The 18,764-nt window shown below is 39.1% G+C and overlaps 3 protein-coding genes across 3 annotated transcripts; all 3 read left to right on the top strand.

Moving 5' to 3' along the window:
* The first annotated feature begins 265 nt into the window (after positions 1-265).
* LOC139632204 (extracellular calcium-sensing receptor-like) lies at positions 266-4,696 on the top strand. Its single transcript, XM_071497023.1, has 6 exons — positions 266-806; positions 937-1,231; positions 1,359-2,153; positions 2,323-2,550; positions 2,709-2,832; positions 3,599-4,696. Exons 1-6 carry the CDS (start codon positions 541-543, stop codon positions 4,510-4,512), a joined length of 2,622 nt encoding a protein of 873 aa, XP_071353124.1. The 5' UTR covers positions 266-540; the 3' UTR covers positions 4,513-4,696.
* Positions 4,697-8,374: 3,678 nt separating this feature from the next.
* LOC139632203 (extracellular calcium-sensing receptor-like) lies at positions 8,375-13,256 on the top strand. The gene is made up of 6 exons (XM_071497021.1): positions 8,375-8,776; positions 8,907-9,204; positions 9,333-10,127; positions 10,297-10,524; positions 10,690-10,813; positions 11,556-13,256. Exons 1-6 carry the CDS (start codon positions 8,508-8,510, stop codon positions 12,467-12,469), a joined length of 2,628 nt encoding a protein of 875 aa, XP_071353122.1. The 5' UTR covers positions 8,375-8,507; the 3' UTR covers positions 12,470-13,256.
* Positions 13,257-13,778: 522 nt separating this feature from the next.
* On the top strand, positions 13,779-16,816 carry LOC139632236 (extracellular calcium-sensing receptor). The gene is made up of 5 exons (XM_071497057.1): positions 13,779-14,054; positions 14,228-15,040; positions 15,121-15,348; positions 15,499-15,622; positions 15,720-16,816. Exons 1-5 carry the CDS (start codon positions 13,800-13,802, stop codon positions 16,637-16,639), a joined length of 2,340 nt encoding a protein of 779 aa, XP_071353158.1. The 5' UTR covers positions 13,779-13,799; the 3' UTR covers positions 16,640-16,816.
* Positions 16,817-18,764: the final 1,948 nt, after the last annotated feature.

Here is an 18,764-nt window from a genome sequence, read left to right as displayed (position 1 = left end):
TTTCACTTTTTATGTGGGAAAACCATATATAACAAAATATTAATTATAACAGTAGTTTAAAACATGTCTGGAGAGGAAGTTTAACTAATTTCCCCTGCATCATTGCTGGAGTAATCCCCTGTGTGCAGGCTTAACATGACTATATTTGTACAGATTTGTCCTGGACCAATTATTGTACTTTTCACCAAGCATGCTTAAAGGATTTTTTTTTTTTTTTTGACTGTACTTACAGTATCCTTTATCCTACATAATCTTTCACTGTTTATACTATAAGTATAAATTCAAGTGTAAACTGTATCTTCATAATGTGAAAATTATCAGAAAAAAAAGAAAAAAAAAAGTGTGGCACAACCGAATATTCTTATGTGTCTCATAACACACCAACAAAAGATACTTAAATTAGGCTGCAGCGCAAAACTCTTTTTCTGTTTGGGCACCTCCCTTCACACATCACTGATCTATTGTTTTTTTTTTTTTATGCTGCTCCAAAATGCATAAATACCAGTGCAGGCGTTTTTGATTTAATGTAGGGTACATGTGATGCCACCCAGTGGTTTAGTTCTCTCAGACAGTATGACGTCCGCACACAGGTGGTCAGAGCAAGGTTGGGCATTTTTACAGCTGTTGTTGATAGCAACTTTCTCTCAGGCTGAGGAGTTGGTATGCAGACAGAGAGGTGATCCTGAAAACCCTCAGCTATCTAAGGATGGGGACATTATACTGGGGGGAATCTTCTCTTTCCACAGCAGCTGGAAAGACAGACAGGATACCTACATGCACAAACCATTGCCACTGGAATGCGCCAGGTAACTTAAATTATATTAAAATGAGAAATATTCCCCATTGTGTGCAGTACCACCATCAAATGCTTTCATTTACTGTGTTATTGTTTCAAGTGCTACCACTAGTAAAGCTGTTAAAACTGTCATTATCAAGTTTGAATTTCAGAGAGTTCCAGTTTGCCCAGGCTATGATTTTTGCTATTGAGGAGATTAACAACAGCACAGACCTACTTCCTGGCATTGCTCTGGGCTATAAAATGTATGATACTTGCGGCATTTCCAGAAGTGTCAGGGTTGCACTGGCCTTGGCCAATGGTAATGAAATTGAATCTGAAACCTCTGATGCGCCATGTACCAGACCTGCACAAGTGCAGGCCATTATAGGAGAAACCTCTTCCTCTCCCTGCATAGCTATAGCCACTGTTATTGGACCTTTTCATATCCCAATGGTAATTAGGTTTGGTATATATATTATTTTTGTCAAATATTTGTATTTTTAATTCTATCAGCTGTTTGGGGCAAATGTAGTTATGTCATTATTTTATATTTTACATTTTTTTCACTTTTTTCATTTAGATCAGCCACTTTGCCACCTGTGCTTGTCTCAGTGACAAAACCAAGTACCCATCCTTCCTCAGAACAATACCCAGTGACTACTACCAGGGCAGAGCCCTGGCCCAGTTGGTCAAGCACTTTGGTTGGACTTGGGTTGGAGCTATTAGAACCAATGATGCCTATGGTATTGATGGCATGGCTATATTCACAGAAAGTGCACAGCAGCTGGGCATCTGTCTGGAGTACTCAGTGTCTTTCTTTAGAACAGATCCACCAAAGAAAATACAAAAGATAATTGACATTATCAGGGCTTCCACTTCCAAGGTGATTGTTGCCTTCCTCTCCCACATGGATATGGATGTGCTAATACATTGGTTGTCCAACTACAACTTGACTGGGTACCAGTGGGTAGGCAGTGAGAGTTGGATCTTTGATTCCCAAATTGCAGAAATGGATAAGCATCACATTCTGGATGGTGCAATAGGCCTGTCCATTCCCCAAGCACATGTCAGTGGCATGAGAGAGTTCATACTCAATGTGAGGCCACTCAATTCATCTAGTAATGAAATATTTACAGAGTTCTGGGAGACATTATTTAGCTGTAAGTTCAAGCAGTCAAAGTCATCAGCAGAGAATCAGAGAGAGTGTACTGGACATGAGGATCTGACTGGAGTGCATAACAGCTTCACTGATATGTCACTCATGCCTATATTTAACAATGTCTACAAAGGAGTGTACGCTGTGGCCCACGCACTTCATAGTATTCTTGGCTGTAATGAAACATGTAACCCCAAGGTGCAGCTAGATCCATTCACGGTGAGTTCAACACTAAATACTTGAATTCTAGTTTTGACATTAGGTCACAAGAAAAGCAGTTCCAATGTTTTTAAAAATGAGTGTTACAGTCTGTCTATCATGCTGTTGAGCCAACAGGCCTACAGAACATCTGTCAGATAATTAACCAAATGAATATGCATATTCTTAGATTTTACAGCGTATAAAAAACATTCAATTCAAAACAAAGGAGGGAGATGAGGTTTACTTCAATCAGTATGGAGACCCAGCAGCAAAGTATGAAATTATAAACTGGCAGCCAACGGAAAAAGGCATTGTTGACTTTGTCACAGTTGGTCTTCATGATGCCTCTTTACCTGCAGACAAACAGCTGAATCTGCAAAATAAGTCTTTAATTTGGGCACAGAACTCAAAACAGGTAAGTCACCATGTCCTCACTATAATTATTCATTATAGTACAATCGTTACCATAATATGATGTTTGGCTTCAATACTTCAAAATCAAAAATATAGGTTTGCAAAGGAAACATCTTGTCAAACCAATACAGTTTTCTCATAACTGTTTTGTTCATGCAGGTGCCTGTGTCAGTTTGCAGTGAGAAATGTCCCGCAGGAACTCGCAAGGTTCTCCAGAAAGGAAAGCCTGTCTGCTGCTATGACTGTATAAGATGTGCAGAGGGAGAAATAAGCAACATTACAGGTCTAGTAATGTTCAAGACAAGTCTTTGCAATTGAATGTGCCAGAAAAATACAGAAGTTTTCATGTTCACATGCTAATTTTCAGAAATTACTCTTTTGTAATCTGATTTAAAAGGCCTGCGGTCAATTATTATTATTATACTGATGTATCCTTTTTAAAGAAAACTAAATATCAGTATCATTACGTCAAATAAATACATCAAATGTTACATATCCTAAAGGAATTGTGATAAACAAGTATGATGTCAGCTACATAAATGTATGCACAATCCAGGAAATGCATGTCAAGGTCCCAGTGTGAAAAATCCAAGCCACAATACTGTAATTAAGATACTCAAATTGTAAAGTAAGAAAATCCCCAGGAAGACAAGGGTAGACTGTGTTGAGGTCAGACGTCTTGGGTCAAATTAATGGGAAGGGAAGATTGGGATTGTGTCATGCATTGTCAGCTGCAGGGTATTATTTGGTGCAACAGTATGAGTCACAAGATAAGAAATTGTTAATTAAAAGGTACTTTCCTCAATCATTATTGCAGTAATGCTATTCGTCAGTAAAAAGTTATTAAAATGGTTAAAGAATCAGGTCACTCACTGAGCAGTATTCTTCTCACCTCCTCCCAGTGGTATTTGAGCATGCAGTTATCTATTTATTATTTGGAAATCATGGAGTGTCTGTCTTGTATGCAGGGAAAAGATTCAACATAAAGACAAAATAAAAAGAGAAATGTACTGAACAAGTTTGAAATCTGCTTTAATATTACTTTTCAGATTCTATCACCTGTGTACGGTGCCACCCAGAGTTCTGGTCAAATGAGAGAAGAGATGCCTGTGTGAAGAAGGAGGCAGAGTTTCTAACATATGAAGAAATTATGGGAGCATTGCTCACTGCTGCGTCCCTGTTTGGAACATGTACGACTGCTGTTGTTGGGTTCATTTTTTTCAGATACAGGAAAACTCCTATTGTCAGGGCCAACAACTCTGAGCTGAGCTTCCTGCTGCTCTTCTCCTTGACCCTGTGTTTCCTGTGCTCTCTGACCTTCATCGGCCGGCCCTCTGAGTGGTCCTGCATGCTGCGACACACTGCATTCGGCATCACCTTTGTCCTCTGTATCTCTTGTGTTCTGGGGAAAACTATAGTGGTGTTAATGGCCTTCAGAGCTACACTTCCAGGCAGTAATGTGATGAAGTGGTTTGGACCTGCACAGCAGAGACTCAGTGTTCTGGCTTTCACTCTCATACAGGTTGTTATATGTATTTTGTGGTTAACAATATCTCCTCCTTTTCCATTGAAGAATTTTGAGGAATTCAAGGATAAAATTATCTTAGAGTGCGCTCTGGGTTCAGCTATAGGCTTTTGGGCTGTACTTGGGTACATAGGACTTTTGGCCATGTTGTGTTTTTTTCTTGCTTTTCTGGCTCGGAAACTGCCCGACAACTTTAATGAAGCCAAGTTTATCACCTTCAGCATGTTGATATTTTGCGCAGTCTGGATCACTTTTATTCCAGCATATGTCAGCTCTCCTGGGAAGTTCAGTGTTGCTGTAGAAATATTTGCTATTCTGGCCTCCAGTTTTGGACTACTCATTTGTATTTTTATTCCAAAATGTTATATTATCTTACTGAAACCAGAGAAAAACACAAAAAAGAATATGATGGGTAAGATGGCACCAAAATCATTCTGAAAAGTTAAAATAATGTGGTGTAAAAATCATTCTACTGCCATTATATTTTTTACATTCTAATTTGTTAACCGCACTGTTAAGTAGACATATATTCATTTCAATAAAGACTTGTATTGTACTACTGTTATATTTTCAGCTATCATTTAATTTAGTAATTTAATTTCAGCATATGTACATTAAACACACCATTACTACACAATCATATCAACCAATATATATCATGAATCAATGCACAAACCTTATTCCTGATTTAAAATGTGCCAAAAACAAATATATGGCAACAACCCACGTAACTATGATGATGTCATTTTCAACACACATGAGCAAACAAAGGGATACCAAACAGAGAAACAGCTGCACCTCATCAATTGACCACAGTGTGGTTTGCAGGTTTCCATACTAAAAGTATAATACAATAATTAGCCTGTATTAAGCATTTGCTCTGTCATTCATCCATTTTGGAACTAGTATCCATGGTTAGTGTCCTAGCATCAGCTGAAACGTAGATGGGTATCTTAAGAGTGTATCAGTTACAATCAGCCATTTGCTCAGAACAGATTCAGCCTTTGCACTGTATCTTGTCATGCATAACAACATTGATCTGCTTGCTGCTGATGAGAGGGACTAATGGCTTGTGATCTGTTTGACCAGTGAAGGTGTCCAGGCAAATTCTTTCACAAGCGCAGACCACTGCTTATCATGCTTTCTCAATCTGCACATATGTTGTATCCACGCTTCTTAAAGTGAAAATGTTATCATTTTAAAGTAAAAGTAATAGCATAAGCTGGATCAGTAAAAGTATGGATATGATATAGATAAAATTTTAATGACGTCCCTACATCTGGTTAGTGGCTGACTCTGGAAGAATGAGCAAATCAAAGCCTTGTTTAACCAGTGTTATTTTGTGATTATTATTTTTTATGGCACACAGTGCGACAAGGGCAGCTCTTCCTGGCTGCTCCAGAACCACAGGGAAGTGTAGGAGCTCTTCCAATGGCCTTGCTTCCATTACAGCAAATAAACTACTTTCATTACATGTATCATTATCACCTAAGGAAGCAAAGGAATAAGTAAACATAAGACATGTTGAGCAGAGACAGCACAGGAGGGAGATAGAGAGGTCATTGGTAACTGCTAAAGAAACTAGCAGATCTGAATAGCATGTAAACAACAGAAACGCCAACAACCAGAAATGAGACAATATGCTCAAGAGTTTCTGTCCACTGAAATGCTCAAGGGCTTTAAATTTGAAACAGTTACAGGAACTGTTGAGTTTGTATTAAAATGTAATTCAGTAACTGTAACATGGCAAACAGCGACAGAAAGAGCGACAGAAAATGAGGCTTTGTACTATAATACAGGTATCACCAATTACAGATTTCAGTCAGAGGGAATTAGAAGTAAAGATCTGCGTCAAATAAAAGTCTGTTTTGTTCCAGAGTTGAGGTGAATAAAGGTTTAACTATTCTGGATCCCAGACAGAGGCTGTCTGCTGTGTAGACAAAATCAGAAAGATATTCTGTCGCTCCTAACTCTCTCTGAGCGATCATTTATAAGTACATATAACTGAAATCACAGCACAGTCTTTGTCTTCATGAAGCAGTACAAAAAAGTCCCAAAACATCATACATAACAGTTAAATCTGACAGGAATATTTTACTGCTTTCGACTTTTCGCTGCAGAGCAGAAGAATAATGTTCATGAGGGCCATTTAAAAAGGGGAGGGTAACTAACTTTGTAATCTACAGAGCTTCATAAATATATTTCTGCAGAGTGTGAATTATACAAGGACGACCATGGGGTCAACTTATAATATTGTAATTGTAATTGTAATATTTACAATTACAGGTAAGAAGGACTGTTTGAACCCCCCCCCCCCCCCCCCCCCCTGTCATTTTTACCTCTTTTGAGGGGGTCCAATCCTTAATCAGACCCCCCGTAATTCGAACCCTGTATTTGTGCTCAGGTGTCCTCTGTGTGCTTTGTTTCCTTCTTTGCATGGCAGAGTGATGGTTTCTGTTGTGATGTACTTCCTTGGCTCCAAAAAAATTGGAGGGGGTCCATTGATGCTGATCATCATTAAATGACTTGTACAACAACAATGTAGCTCTTTTGTCCATGCATATGTTCTTCATAAGACTGAAACCCCATTCACGCTCAGCCATGCTGCAAGGTATGGTTTGCTTTCATTTTATAAGTGGTATCAGGGATTGAGGCTTACTGTGTGGGTGCTGAAGGAAATCTCTCATACCATTAACTGCTTGGTCTTCACAGAGATTGAACTGCCTGCACAGTTGTTTCACTTGTGACTCACCATGCTTAGCTAGCAAACTCAAACGTTCATTTGACAAAAACCAACCAACAACGAGCGTCTAGGTTCACTAGGTAGTTAACACATAGTTAACCTCGATGCATAACGTTAACATGCTCACATAACTAGTAAGTTAGTTAGCTAAGGTGTTACCTAGATTTTGCTGTTGTGATTAAATAATTAAACACTGGCGTTGAGTGTAAAATTGCTCACAGTAACTATAATTTAATGCAGATACCAACAATCCCCAGCTGTTACAGTAATAACTAATAACTTGTATGAGACTTTCACTTACCAGGTGTAATGTTAGCATCAGTCTCATTTTGTGTAGTTTCTGTAGTGTTATCAGCAGTGTCTTCTTAAGTGGCAGCAATAGCTTCAGGACATGGCATATGAAAACACTCTAAATAGAGTACTTTGCACTCATTTCCATCATGACCTGTCCTACTCTGCCTCTGATTAGGTTACCCTTATTTTCTTACACTGTTCCAACCAGGTTCTCTCCTGATGCCTAAACCTACCAACCCAATCTAAAAAGGCAACAAGTACAAGCCAGTCAGAATCAGAGTAGGGCGGCTCATGTTTGTTGAGTTTACTGTCAGATCTCCTTACCCATTTTTCACAAAAACTTGCTGAAGTGCAACGTATCCTTGGGCATTTTTACGGAACCTCTGGAGCTTTCTTCGGAGGTGTAGGGCGTTTACCTGTGTATCATGTAGACTACACCACTGTTGATGTATCCTATAACCGTCTTGATATACGCTGCTCTATCACCTGTCACAAAAACCTTGTCAGTACAGAGAACAAAATTTTGCATTAGCACAGCCACTAACAATGTGTCAGCCACTGCAGTTACAAGCGAACAAACAACATCAACAAATAACTATGCTTACTGTTATGATACGTCTTCTAGTCGCCAATTTTGGCGCACAAAAAAACTCCTGACTCCTCAACAAACTCTTGAGCCAGGGTCTGCCTGAGGCTCAAACATGTGGCTGTGTCTCTCCAATGTTTCCTCCACTGACCATCTTGATGCTCTGCTCCCTCATGGGTCAATCTAGTGACAGCAGTGGTGGGTTTCTCAGTGACGAAGCAAGCATAGATGTGCTTCTAGCCACAGTTTTCCATTTCTTTCACTTTTTATGTGGGGAAAACCATATATAACAACATATTAATTATAACAGTAGTTTAAAACATGTCTGGAGAGGAAGTTTAACTAATTTCCCCTGCATCATTGCTGGAGTAATCCCCTGTGTGCAGGCTTAACATGACTATATTTGTACAGATTTGTCCTGGACCAATTATTGTACTTTTGTGGAAAATTTCACCGAGCATGCTTAAAGGATTTTTTTTGTTTGACTGTTACAGTATCCTTTATCCTACATAATCTTTCACTGTTTATACTATAAGTATAAATTCAAGTGTAAACTGCATCTTCATAATGTGAAAATTATCAGAAAAAAAAGAAAAAAAAAGTGTGGCACAACCGAATATTCTTATGTGTCTCATAACACACCAACAAAAGATACTTAAACTAGGCTGCAGCGCAAAACTCTTTTTCACCTCCCTTGCCCCAACTTCAAGGTCAACAGAGGTGAAACATCACTGATCTATTTTTTTTTTTATGCTGCTCCAAAAGCCATAAATACCAGTGCAGGCGTTTTTGATTTACTGTAGGATACACATGATGCCACCCAGTGGTTTAGTTCTCTCAGACAGTATGACGTCTGCACACAGGTGGTCAGAGCAAGGTTGGGCATTTTTACAGCTGTTGTTGATGGCAACTTTCTCTCAGGCTGAGGAGTTGGTATGCAGACAGAGAGGTGATCCTGAAAATCCTCAGCTATCTAAGGATGGGGACATTATACTGGGGGGAATCTTCTCTTTCCACAGCAGCTGGAAAGACAGACAGGATACCTACATGCACAAACCATTGCCACTGGAATGCACCAGGTAACTTAAATTATATTAAAATGAGAAATATTCCCCATTGTGTGCAGTACCACCATCAAATGCTTTCATTTACTGTGTTATTGTTTCAAGTGCTACCACTAGTAAAGCTGTTAAAACTGTCATTATCAAGTTTGAATTTCAGAGAGTTCCAGTTTGCCCAGGCTATGATTTTTGCTATTGAGGAGATTAACAACAGAACAGACCTACTTCCTGGCATCGCTCTGGGCTATAAAATGTATGATACTTGTGGCTCCATTGCCAGAAGTGTCAGGGTTGCACTGGCCTTGGCCAATGGTAATGAAATTGAATCTGCAACCTCTGATGCGCCATGTACCAGACCTGCACAAGTGCAGGCCATTATGGGAGAAACCTCTTCCTCTCCCTGCATGGCTATAGCCACTGTTATTGGACCTTTTCATATCCCAATGGTAATTAGGTTTGATATATATATTATTTTTGTCAAATATTTGTATTTTGTAATTCTATCAGCTGCTTGGGGCAAATGCAGTTGTGTGAATGATTTATATTTTATATTTTTATCTCTTTTTTCATGTAGATCAGCCACTTTGCCACCTGTGCTTGTCTCAGTGACAAAACCAAGTACCCATCCTTCCTCAGAACAATACCCAGTGACTACTACCAGAGCAGAGCCCTGGCCCAGTTGGTCAAGCACTTTGGTTGGACTTGGGTTGGAGCTATTAGAACCAATGATGACTATGGTAATAATGGCATGGCCACATTCACAGAAAGTGCACAGCAGCTGGGCATCTGTCTGGAGTACTCAGTGCCTTTCTTTAGAACAGATCCACCAAAGAAAATACAAAAGATAATTGACATTATCAGGGCTTCCACTTCCAAGGTGATTGTTGCCTTCCTCTCCCACATGGATATGGATGTGCTAATACATTGGTTGTCCAACTACAACTTGACTGGGTACCAGTGGGTAGGCAGTGAGAGTTGGATCTTTGATTCCCAAATTGCAGAAATGGATAAGCATCACATTCTGGATGGTGCAATAGGCCTGTCCATTCCCCAAGCACATGTCAGTGGCATGAGAGAGTTCATACTCAATGTGAGGCCACTCAATTCATCTAGTAATGAAATATTTACAGAGTTCTGGGAGACATTATTTAGCTGTAAGTTCAAGCAGTCAAAGTCATCAGCAGAGAATCAGAGAGAGTGTACTGGACATGAGGATCTGACTGGAGTGCATAACAGCTTCACTGATATGTCACTCATGCCTATATTTAACAATGTCTACAAAGGAGTGTACGCTGTGGCCCACGCACTTCATAGTATTCTTGGCTGTAATGAAACATGTAACCCCAAGGTGCAGCTAGATCCATTCACGGTGAGTTCAACACTAAATACTTGAATTCTAGTTTTGACATTAGGTCACAAGAAAAGCAGTTCCAATGTTTTTAAAAATGAGTGTTACAGTCTGTCTATCATGCTGTTGAGCCAACAGGCCTACAGAACATCTGTCAGATAATTAACCAAATGAATATGCATATTCTTAGATTTTACAGCGTATAAAAAACATTCAATTCAAAACAAAGGAGGGAGATGAGGTTTACTTCAATCAGTATGGAGACCCAGCAGCAAAGTATGAAATTATAAACTGGCAGCCAACGGAAAAAGGCATTGTTGACTTTGTCACAGTTGGTCTTCATGATGCCTCTTTACCTGCAGACAAACAGCTGAATCTGCAAAATAAGTCTTTAATTTGGGCACAGAACTCAAAACAGGTAAGTCACCATGTCATCACTATAATTATTCATTATAGTACAATCGTTACCATAATATAATGTTTGGCTTCAGTCCTTCAAAATAAATAATATAGGTTTGCAAAGGAAACAACTTGTCCAAGTGAATGCCAATACAGTTTTCTCAGAATTGTTTTGTTCATGCAGGTGCCTGTGTCAGTTTGCAGTGAGAAATGTCCCGCAGGAACTCGCAAGGTTCTCCAGAAAGGAAAGCCTGTCTGCTGCTATGACTGTATAAGATGTGCAGAGGGAGAAATAAGCAACATTACAGGTCTAATAATGTTCAATACAAGTCTTTCATTTGAATGTGCCAGAAAAATACAGAAGTTTTCATGTTCATATGCTAATTTTCAGAAATTACACTTTTGTAATCTGATTTAAAAGGCCTGCGGTCAATTATTATTATATTGATGTATCATTTTCAAGGAAAACTAAATATTAGTATCATTACGTCAAATAAACACATCAAATGTTACATATCCTAAAGAAATTGTGATAAACAAGTATGATGTCAGCTACATAAATGTATGCACAATCCAGGAAATGCATGTCAAGGTCCCAGTGTGAAAAATCCAAGCCACAATACTGTAATTAAGATACTCAAATTGTAACGTGAGAAAATCCCCAGGAAGACAAGGGTAGACTGTGTTGAGGTCAGACGTCTTAGGTCAAATTAATGGGAAGGGAAGATTGGGATTGTGTCATGCATTGTCAGCTGCAGGGTATTTTTTGGTGCAACAGTATGAGTCACAAGATAAGAAATTGTTAATCAATATTGCAGTAATGCTATTAGTCAGTAAAAAGTTATTAAAATGGTTAAAGAATCAGGTCACTCACTGAGCAGTATTCTTCTCACCTCCTCCCAGTGGTATTTGAGCATGCAGTTATCTATTTATTATTTGGAAATCATGGAGTGTCTGTCTTGTATGCAGGGAAAAGATTCAACATAAAGACAAAATAAAAAGAGAAATGTACTGAACAAGTTTGAAATCTGCTTTAATATTACTTTTCAGATTCTATCACCTGTGTACGGTGCCACCCAGAGTTCTGGTCAAATGAGAGAAGAGATGCCTGTGTGAAGAAGGAGGCAGAGTTTCTAACATTTGAAGAAATTATGGGAGCTTTGCTCACTGCTGCGTCCCTGTTTGGAACATGTACGACTGCTGTTGTTGCACTCATTTTTTTCAGATACAGGAAAACTCCTATTGTCAGGGCCAACAACTCTGAGCTGAGCTTCCTGCTGCTCTTCTCCTTGACCCTGTGTTTCCTGTGCTCTCTGACCTTCATCGGCCGGCCCTCTGAGTGGTCCTGCATGCTGCGACACACTGCATTCGGCATCACCTTTGTCCTCTGTATCTCTTGTGTTCTGGGGAAAACTATAGTGGTGTTAATGGCCTTCAGAGCTACACTTCCAGGCAGTAATGTGATGAAGTGGTTTGGACCTGCACAGCAGAGACTCAGTGTTCTGGCTTTCACTCTCATACAGGTTGTTATATGTATTTTGTGGTTAACAATATCTCCTCCTTTTCCATTGAAGAATTTTGAGGAATTCAAGGATAAAATTATCTTAGAGTGCGCTCTGGGTTCAGCTATAGGCTTTTGGGCTATACTTGGATACATAGGAATTTTGGCCATGTTGTGTTTTTTTCTTGCTTTTCTGGCTCGGAAACTGCCCGACAACTTTAATGAAGCCAAGTTTATCACCTTCAGCATGTTGATATTTTGCGCAGTCTGGATCACTTTTATTCCAGCATATGTCAGCTCTCCTGGGAAGTTCAGTGTTGCTGTAGAAATATTTGCTATTCTGGCCTCCAGTTTTGGACTACTCATTTGTATTTTTATTCCAAAATGTTATATTATCTTACTGAAACCAGAGAAAAACACAAAAAAGAATATGATGGGTAAGATGGCACCAAAATCATTCTGAAAAGTTAAAATAATGTGTTGTAAAAGTCATTCTGTTGGCATTATATTTTTTACATTCTAATTTGTTAACCAGACTATTAAGTAGACAATTATATTCATTTTAATGAGAACTTGTATTACACTACTGTAATATGACCTACTGTTTATCATTTAATTAGTGACATAGCACATGGAGATGAAAGCATCTAATGCAAGGTAATACACAATTGTATAAACTAATACACAGTATATACAATAAAACAAGAGTGAATGACGTTAAGTTAAAAAACCATGGCGGAAAAGATGAAAAGAAATGGTGTGAAAATTTAAACTGTCAGTTGGCAAATTTGCTCACGCAAATAAAAGTTTAAGTAACTGTGGTAACCTTCAACTTTCATCCATTTTTAAGATTGGCTATTGGTATTTTGATATGGGATTCTCTCTCTCGCTTGCTCTCTCACTGTCTCACTCTCTCACTCTCTTTCTCTGTTTACATGGGGCTGGCCTAGATGAGCTGTCTCTCAGAGCTAGATCAAATGAATGATTCATAAAATGTAAATGTATAGCCTTGTAATTTTAATAAGTAATATTCATACTGGTTTAAATCATCAATTTGATGGTATTTCCCATCTTTGCCGTGTACAAGTTTTGTGCGAAATGAAAGGTAAAGGTCTGTCCCATATAGACACCTGTCCCAAAATAAACTGGTTGAATTCAGTGACTGAAGTAAACAAAAGCCTGGCCTATTAATTGTTTTATGGATTTTTTTTGCAGTATATTGTATAGTACAAATAAATGAACAAGCCTAATACCTGATTCTGTGCTAATTTTACACTATTTAACACAGTTTATAAAAATGTAAACAAACAATAAAATCTATGTTTTCATTGACAGAAACATATTTGTTTGGTTTCATTCCCCAAGGCAGGAGTTAGACCCCTCCTTGTTGTTGAAGGTGTATAAAGCCCTGCCTTGAGGTTTAGAGTGTGTTGGCCTGGCCTGCACAGCAGAGCAGAGCTATGCCTTTACTGAGACTGCTCCTCTCGTTTCTGCTAATGGGGAGGGGAGACTCTGTTTGCCGACTGCAAGGCTCAGCACAGCCACCTGAACTGGCACAGGATGGCAACCTTGTTATTGGAGGCATTTTTTCATTTCGAACAGGGCAGGATTATGTAGCTAACACATTTGAGACAGTTCCAGAAGTACGAAAGTGCAAAAAGTATGTATGTTTTAAATGGTTTGTGTTTCCATGTGTATTTTGTACTGAATTTGAGATATTAATGCTGATATTATTTCACATTATATTTCACCACCCCAGCTTCAATTTTAGAGAATTCAAATTTGCTCAAACAATGATCTTTGCCATAAATGAGATCAACAAATATCCTGAAATGCTTCCTAATGTTAAACTTGGCTACAAGATTTATGATAACTGTGGAACCATGGACATACTGAGAGCTGCACTGGCACTGGTGAGTGGACTAAAGCGAGAGGTCAGTGATGACAACTGTACTAAAGCTGAGACAGTACAAGCTATCTTGGGACATTCAGGATCAAGACCAACTATTGCATTTGAACAGGTGGTTGGAAGATTTCATATACCTGTGGTAAGTAAAAGAAGAAAGACCAATGAAGTTAGTGTGAGGTGTTATTTATTATGTTACTTGAGCTGTTGTATACTAACAGTATATTACTCTGTTCTGAATTTAAATGGTGATTGTGCGAGACTTCCATGTATGCTGTGTCTGTGCTAGTCAAATGTTTGTATATTTCATTGCAGATTAGCCATTTTGCCACCTGTGCCTGTCTGAGCAACAGGAAAAAGTATCCCACCTTCTTCAGAACTGTTCCCAGTGACTACTACCAGAGCAGAGCCCTGGCAAAGCTGGTCAAGCACTTTGGTTGGACTTGGATTGGGGCTATAGCTGTAGATAATGAATATGGCCTCAATGGCATAGCTGCATTTGTCCAAAGTGCACAAGAATATGGAGTGTGCATCGAGTATTCTGAAGCATTTTCATCATCAGATCCACCTGATAGTCTACAGAGAATAATAGAGATTATTAAGCATGGCACCTCCAAAGTTATTATGGCTTTTATGTCTCACAGAGAAATAAAGTTGCTGACAACAGAGTTGTACAAACAGAATGTTACAGGACTGCAGTGGGTTGGCAGTGATGCATGGATCACAGATCACTCTCTGACTGACAGTGAAGGACACAGCATCCTGGTGGGTTCATTAGGTTTTACTGTCAGCCGAGCTCAGATACCAGGGTTGGAGGAGCACCTGAGGCGGGTCCACCCCTCACAGTTTCCCAACAGTCAGTTTGTCAGAGATTTCTGGGAGGACATGTTCGACTGCTCTCTGAATGAAACTGCAAACACACAAAGAAAGCCATGCAGCGGCTTTGAGAGCTTACAAAATGTTGAATCACAGTTCACTGACGTGTCTGAGCTGAGATTCACTAACAATGTGTACAAGTCAGTTTATGCAGTGGCTCATGCTCTTGACAACCTATTCAAATGTGAGGATGGTAAAGGACCCTTTTCAAATGGGAGCTGTGCTGATATCAAACACATTCAACCATGGCAGGTGAGGAACCATCAGTTAAGTGTGACAGTTTGTGTCACAGCAGGAATCTGTCATTTAATCTCTGTACATTTCCTAACTAGGTTCTGCAATATCTCAGCACTGTGAATTTCACCACTAAGGAAGGGGAGAGAATTTATTTTGACATTAATGGAGACTCACCAGCAAGATATGAACTTGTTAATTTACAAATGACCAACAAAGGAACCATGGATGGAGTACCAGTTGGCATTTATGATGCCTCTCTCCCCGAGAGTCATCAGTTTATAATGAATAACATCCCAGTTGTCTGGGGAAATGGGCTGACCAAGGTAAAGTAGAGACGGAGGTTTAGACTTAACTGTTCACTGATTTATTGAAAACTGCTTAATATGGATGTTGGGTTTTATATTTTTGATGTGTATTTAAATTTGCATATGGTGCAAATTGTATCCAAGTTGTGTTAATGAATTGTGTAGGAGATGCCTGTGTCAGTCTGCAGTGAGAGCTGTTTCAGAGGAACTCGTAAGGTCCTCCAGAAAGGAAGGCCAGTCTGCTGTTATGACTGCATACCCTGTCCAGCAGGAGAGATCAGCAATTTAACAGGTAGGTAGAAAATCTGCTGTTTGAAAACAGAGAACCAGAAATGTAGTTTTATGTCCATTTAACTCCACATTCCTCTATATTGTTTTTCATTTTGCAGATTCAATACACTGTATGAAATGCCCACTGGAATATTGGTCAAACAACCAAAGAGATGCCTGCATCCCCAAAGCAATAGAATTTTTGGCATACGATGAAAACCTGGGGACACTGTTAGCCTTATTCTCCTTGCTGGGAGTTTTTGTAACTATGATTACAACAGTAGTCTTCTACTGTCACAAAGAAACCCCAATAGTACGAGCCAACAACTCTGAGCTGAGCTTCCTGCTGCTCTTCTCCTTGACCCTGTGTTTCCTGTGCTCTCTGACCTTCATCGGCCGGCCCTCTGAGTGGTCCTGCATGCTGCGACACACTGCATTTGGCATCACCTTTGTCCTCTGTATCTCTTGTGTTCTGGGGAAAACTATAGTGGTGTTAATGGCCTTCAGAGCTACACTTCCAGGCAGTAATGTGATGAAGTGGTTTGGGCCTGTACAGCAGAGACTCAGTGTTCTGACTTTCACTCTCATACAGGTTGTGATTTGTATACTCTGGCTGACAATAAGCCCTCCATTTCCTTTCAAAAATATGCTGCTCTATCAGGGCAGAATTATCTTAGAGTGTGATCTTGGCTCAGCTGTAGGCTTTTGGGCTGTGTTAGGATACATAGGGCTCCTGGCTGTCCTATGTTTTGTTCTTGCTTTTTTGGCCCGAAAGCTACCTGACAATTTCAATGAAGCTAAATTTATCACCTTTAGCATGCTGATATTCTGTGCAGTCTGGATCACCTTTATCCCGGCGTATGTCAGCTCTCCTGGGAAGTTCACTGTGGCTGTGGAAATATTTGCTATTCTGGCTTCCAGCTATGGGCTACTCTTCTGCATTTTTCTGCCAAAATGTTTTATTATTCTGTTTAGGCCTGAGCAGAACACTAAGAAACACATGATGGGAAAGACATCTAATAATGATATACATTACTAACCACTTTCAGTTCAATTTTAAACTAATTATTTTCTCTATTGCTGCAGTATCCTTGTTGTGACCAAACCATGATCTCTGAATTCTTCTTTTTATTGAATAAATCCATAAACATGTTCAAATGATTCTGTTGTTATTCATAAATTTATACTGCATCTAAAGTAAGAAAATCTGACAACATTGTCCATATATACTTCTTCTGACACTGTAACAATGAATAAAATATTTCTATCATGAAATAAGCGTCCAACATATTGAAACCACTGGCACTAACACCAACAATATATACTTTATGGTTCTTTGTTCTGTAGTAGTAGCAGTAGTAACAGCAGTGTGGCAAATAAAAAGAAGCCAGGCAAATTCTGTAAAGGGACATGAACTGACTCAAAAATACATTTTTATAATTCTGAGGCCTTTATGAATATTGTAAACAGTTCTAATCCCCATCTACTATGGAAAATAATCTACAGCATGTTCAACTGTTGGATAAGGAGTTGTGCTTGATATTACAGCCTGCTAACAGTGCAATTTCGTTTACCCAATGAAAACCTTATTGGTACAAGAGCAAACAAATAAAGAATTTTTTATTGACCTCAAAGGGGGAAAAAAAGAGAAGTGGGGTGGGGCATCATTATATCATCATGTCAAGGACATGGTTGTAAGCACTCACAGTACATTTCATGTCAGTTGATTGAAGTTGTTTGGGATTTTGGGCATCAATTTTGCAAATAAAAATCCTTGACCTTTGACAGGATTACCAGAAACAAGAATTGTGTATGCAGTGCCCCCTAGAGGCCAACTGATTTTGGGCTTACTTGAAATAGAGTCCAAGGACCATGTGCCAAGGTTGGCCTGGACACATAGAAGCTGCTCCTTAGATAGGACCTCTTGGCTGTCATTTTTGATTGGCTGTGACAAACGAACACTTTCAAAAATCAAAAATTCATTTGATAACTTTTGTGAGGCTAGATTTGAAGATCAGTCACAGACATGAAACTTGGAAAACTTGGTAGAAAGCATCATGGGAGTGTCCCCAATTAGTGTGCCAAATTTATAAACTTACATACTACTAACATACAGTTCTAGGAGCTGCCATGAACTCCCTTCGCAAAAGAAGAAAAAGAAGATTAGGAAGAAATGGTAAAAACACTTTGGGTACCTATGCAGCTTTGCTGCTTAACCCCCAGCTAAACAATGAAAGAAAAACAGTTGATAAATTGATAAAATATCAATTCAGCTTTAAAACTACAAAATTCACACTTGAGACAGTAGATGTGTCCTTAATCTTTTGTAAAATAAAAGAAGTTATGTGTTATCAAGTTTGCTAGGCAACAGGAGTGTAGCTTTGCGAGGCAATGGTAAGGGTGGGCACAGCTGGTAATGCTAAACCGAAATCCACCATAGGCCAGACTGTCTCATTTCAGTTCAGTCTTTGCGGTCTATGACGACTATGAAGGCCACAACTTCAAAGAATGCAGCCCCTGAATTGGGTCACAATTAGTGTGTCCTCACTATGACTTGTCAGCGTAAGGGCAATTTCATGCAAAAAATATTGTCTCCACTTTTGCCAGCTTCCTGTATTTGCTTTTATCTGCCAATTCTCACAACTTATTTTTGCATATTTCAGCAGTCTCCTGATTTGGCGTGCATCACCTCTCATCACCTGTGATCCAAATTACAAAACCATCACTGATCTTTGTGTGGCAGCCATTTTGTGACATCACTCTTACATTCATCTTATTATTGCACTTGCCCACCCATAACTGCACTCCACAGTTTTCTTAAGCATCCAAAGGGAATCCGAAAAGTTGAACAATAGTTGATAGGGGAGAAGTAAATTAATACCAGCTCTAAGTTCTTCTTAAGACACTACCTATATGTAGTGTCTGATAAGCAGAGGTGGACAAAGTACACAACTCCATTACTTGAGTCAAAGTATAGATACTCCTGGTCAAATATTACTTTGATACCAGTGAAAGTTGTTGGAAAGTTGGAATCAAACAATGCTACATCAACATACTTTGTCAAGTTGGAAGTGGGCATGATGGTTTACTGAAGAATTTTCTACCTTATCTTTATCTAACATAGGCAACTGTCAAGATTAAACTGAGCTGTTCTAAAACGCAGC

This window comes from Trachinotus anak, unplaced genomic scaffold (genome assembly GCF_046630095.1).
Source record: "Trachinotus anak isolate AG129_WGS33_773 ecotype Australia unplaced genomic scaffold, CSIRO_AGI_Tana_v1 ptg000014l, whole genome shotgun sequence".
Taxonomy (NCBI): Eukaryota; Metazoa; Chordata; class Actinopteri; order Carangiformes; family Carangidae; genus Trachinotus; species Trachinotus anak.
The sequence above is the reverse complement of the archived record's forward strand: the minus strand, read 5'-3'. Positions and strand labels throughout refer to the sequence as shown.

What these genes read in the sequence shown, in the direction of transcription:
- LOC139632204 (XM_071497023.1), top strand. Translation starts at nt 541, where the DNA reads ATGCCACCCAGTGGTTTAGTTCTCTCAGACAGTATGACGTCCGCACAC. An exon ending in TTGCCACTGGAATGCGCCAG is followed by an intron (nt 807 to 936) that starts GTAACTTAAATT and finishes GTCATTATCAAG; the next exon opens with TTTGAATTTCAGAGAGTTCC. An exon ending in AGAAATAAGCAACATTACAG is followed by an intron (nt 2,833 to 3,598) that starts GTCTAGTAATGT and finishes ATTACTTTTCAG; the next exon opens with ATTCTATCACCTGTGTACGG.
- LOC139632203 (XM_071497021.1), top strand. Translation starts at nt 8,508, where the DNA reads ATGATGCCACCCAGTGGTTTAGTTCTCTCAGACAGTATGACGTCTGCA. An exon ending in GACCTTTTCATATCCCAATG is followed by an intron (nt 9,205 to 9,332) that starts GTAATTAGGTTT and finishes TTTTTCATGTAG; the next exon opens with ATCAGCCACTTTGCCACCTG. An exon ending in GGGCACAGAACTCAAAACAG is followed by an intron (nt 10,525 to 10,689) that starts GTAAGTCACCAT and finishes TTGTTCATGCAG; the next exon opens with GTGCCTGTGTCAGTTTGCAG.
- LOC139632236 (XM_071497057.1), top strand. Translation starts at nt 13,800, where the DNA reads ATGATCTTTGCCATAAATGAGATCAACAAATATCCTGAAATGCTTCCT. An exon ending in AACACATTCAACCATGGCAG is followed by an intron (nt 15,041 to 15,120) that starts GTGAGGAACCAT and finishes TTTCCTAACTAG; the next exon opens with GTTCTGCAATATCTCAGCAC. An exon ending in GGGGAAATGGGCTGACCAAG is followed by an intron (nt 15,349 to 15,498) that starts GTAAAGTAGAGA and finishes ATTGTGTAGGAG; the next exon opens with ATGCCTGTGTCAGTCTGCAG.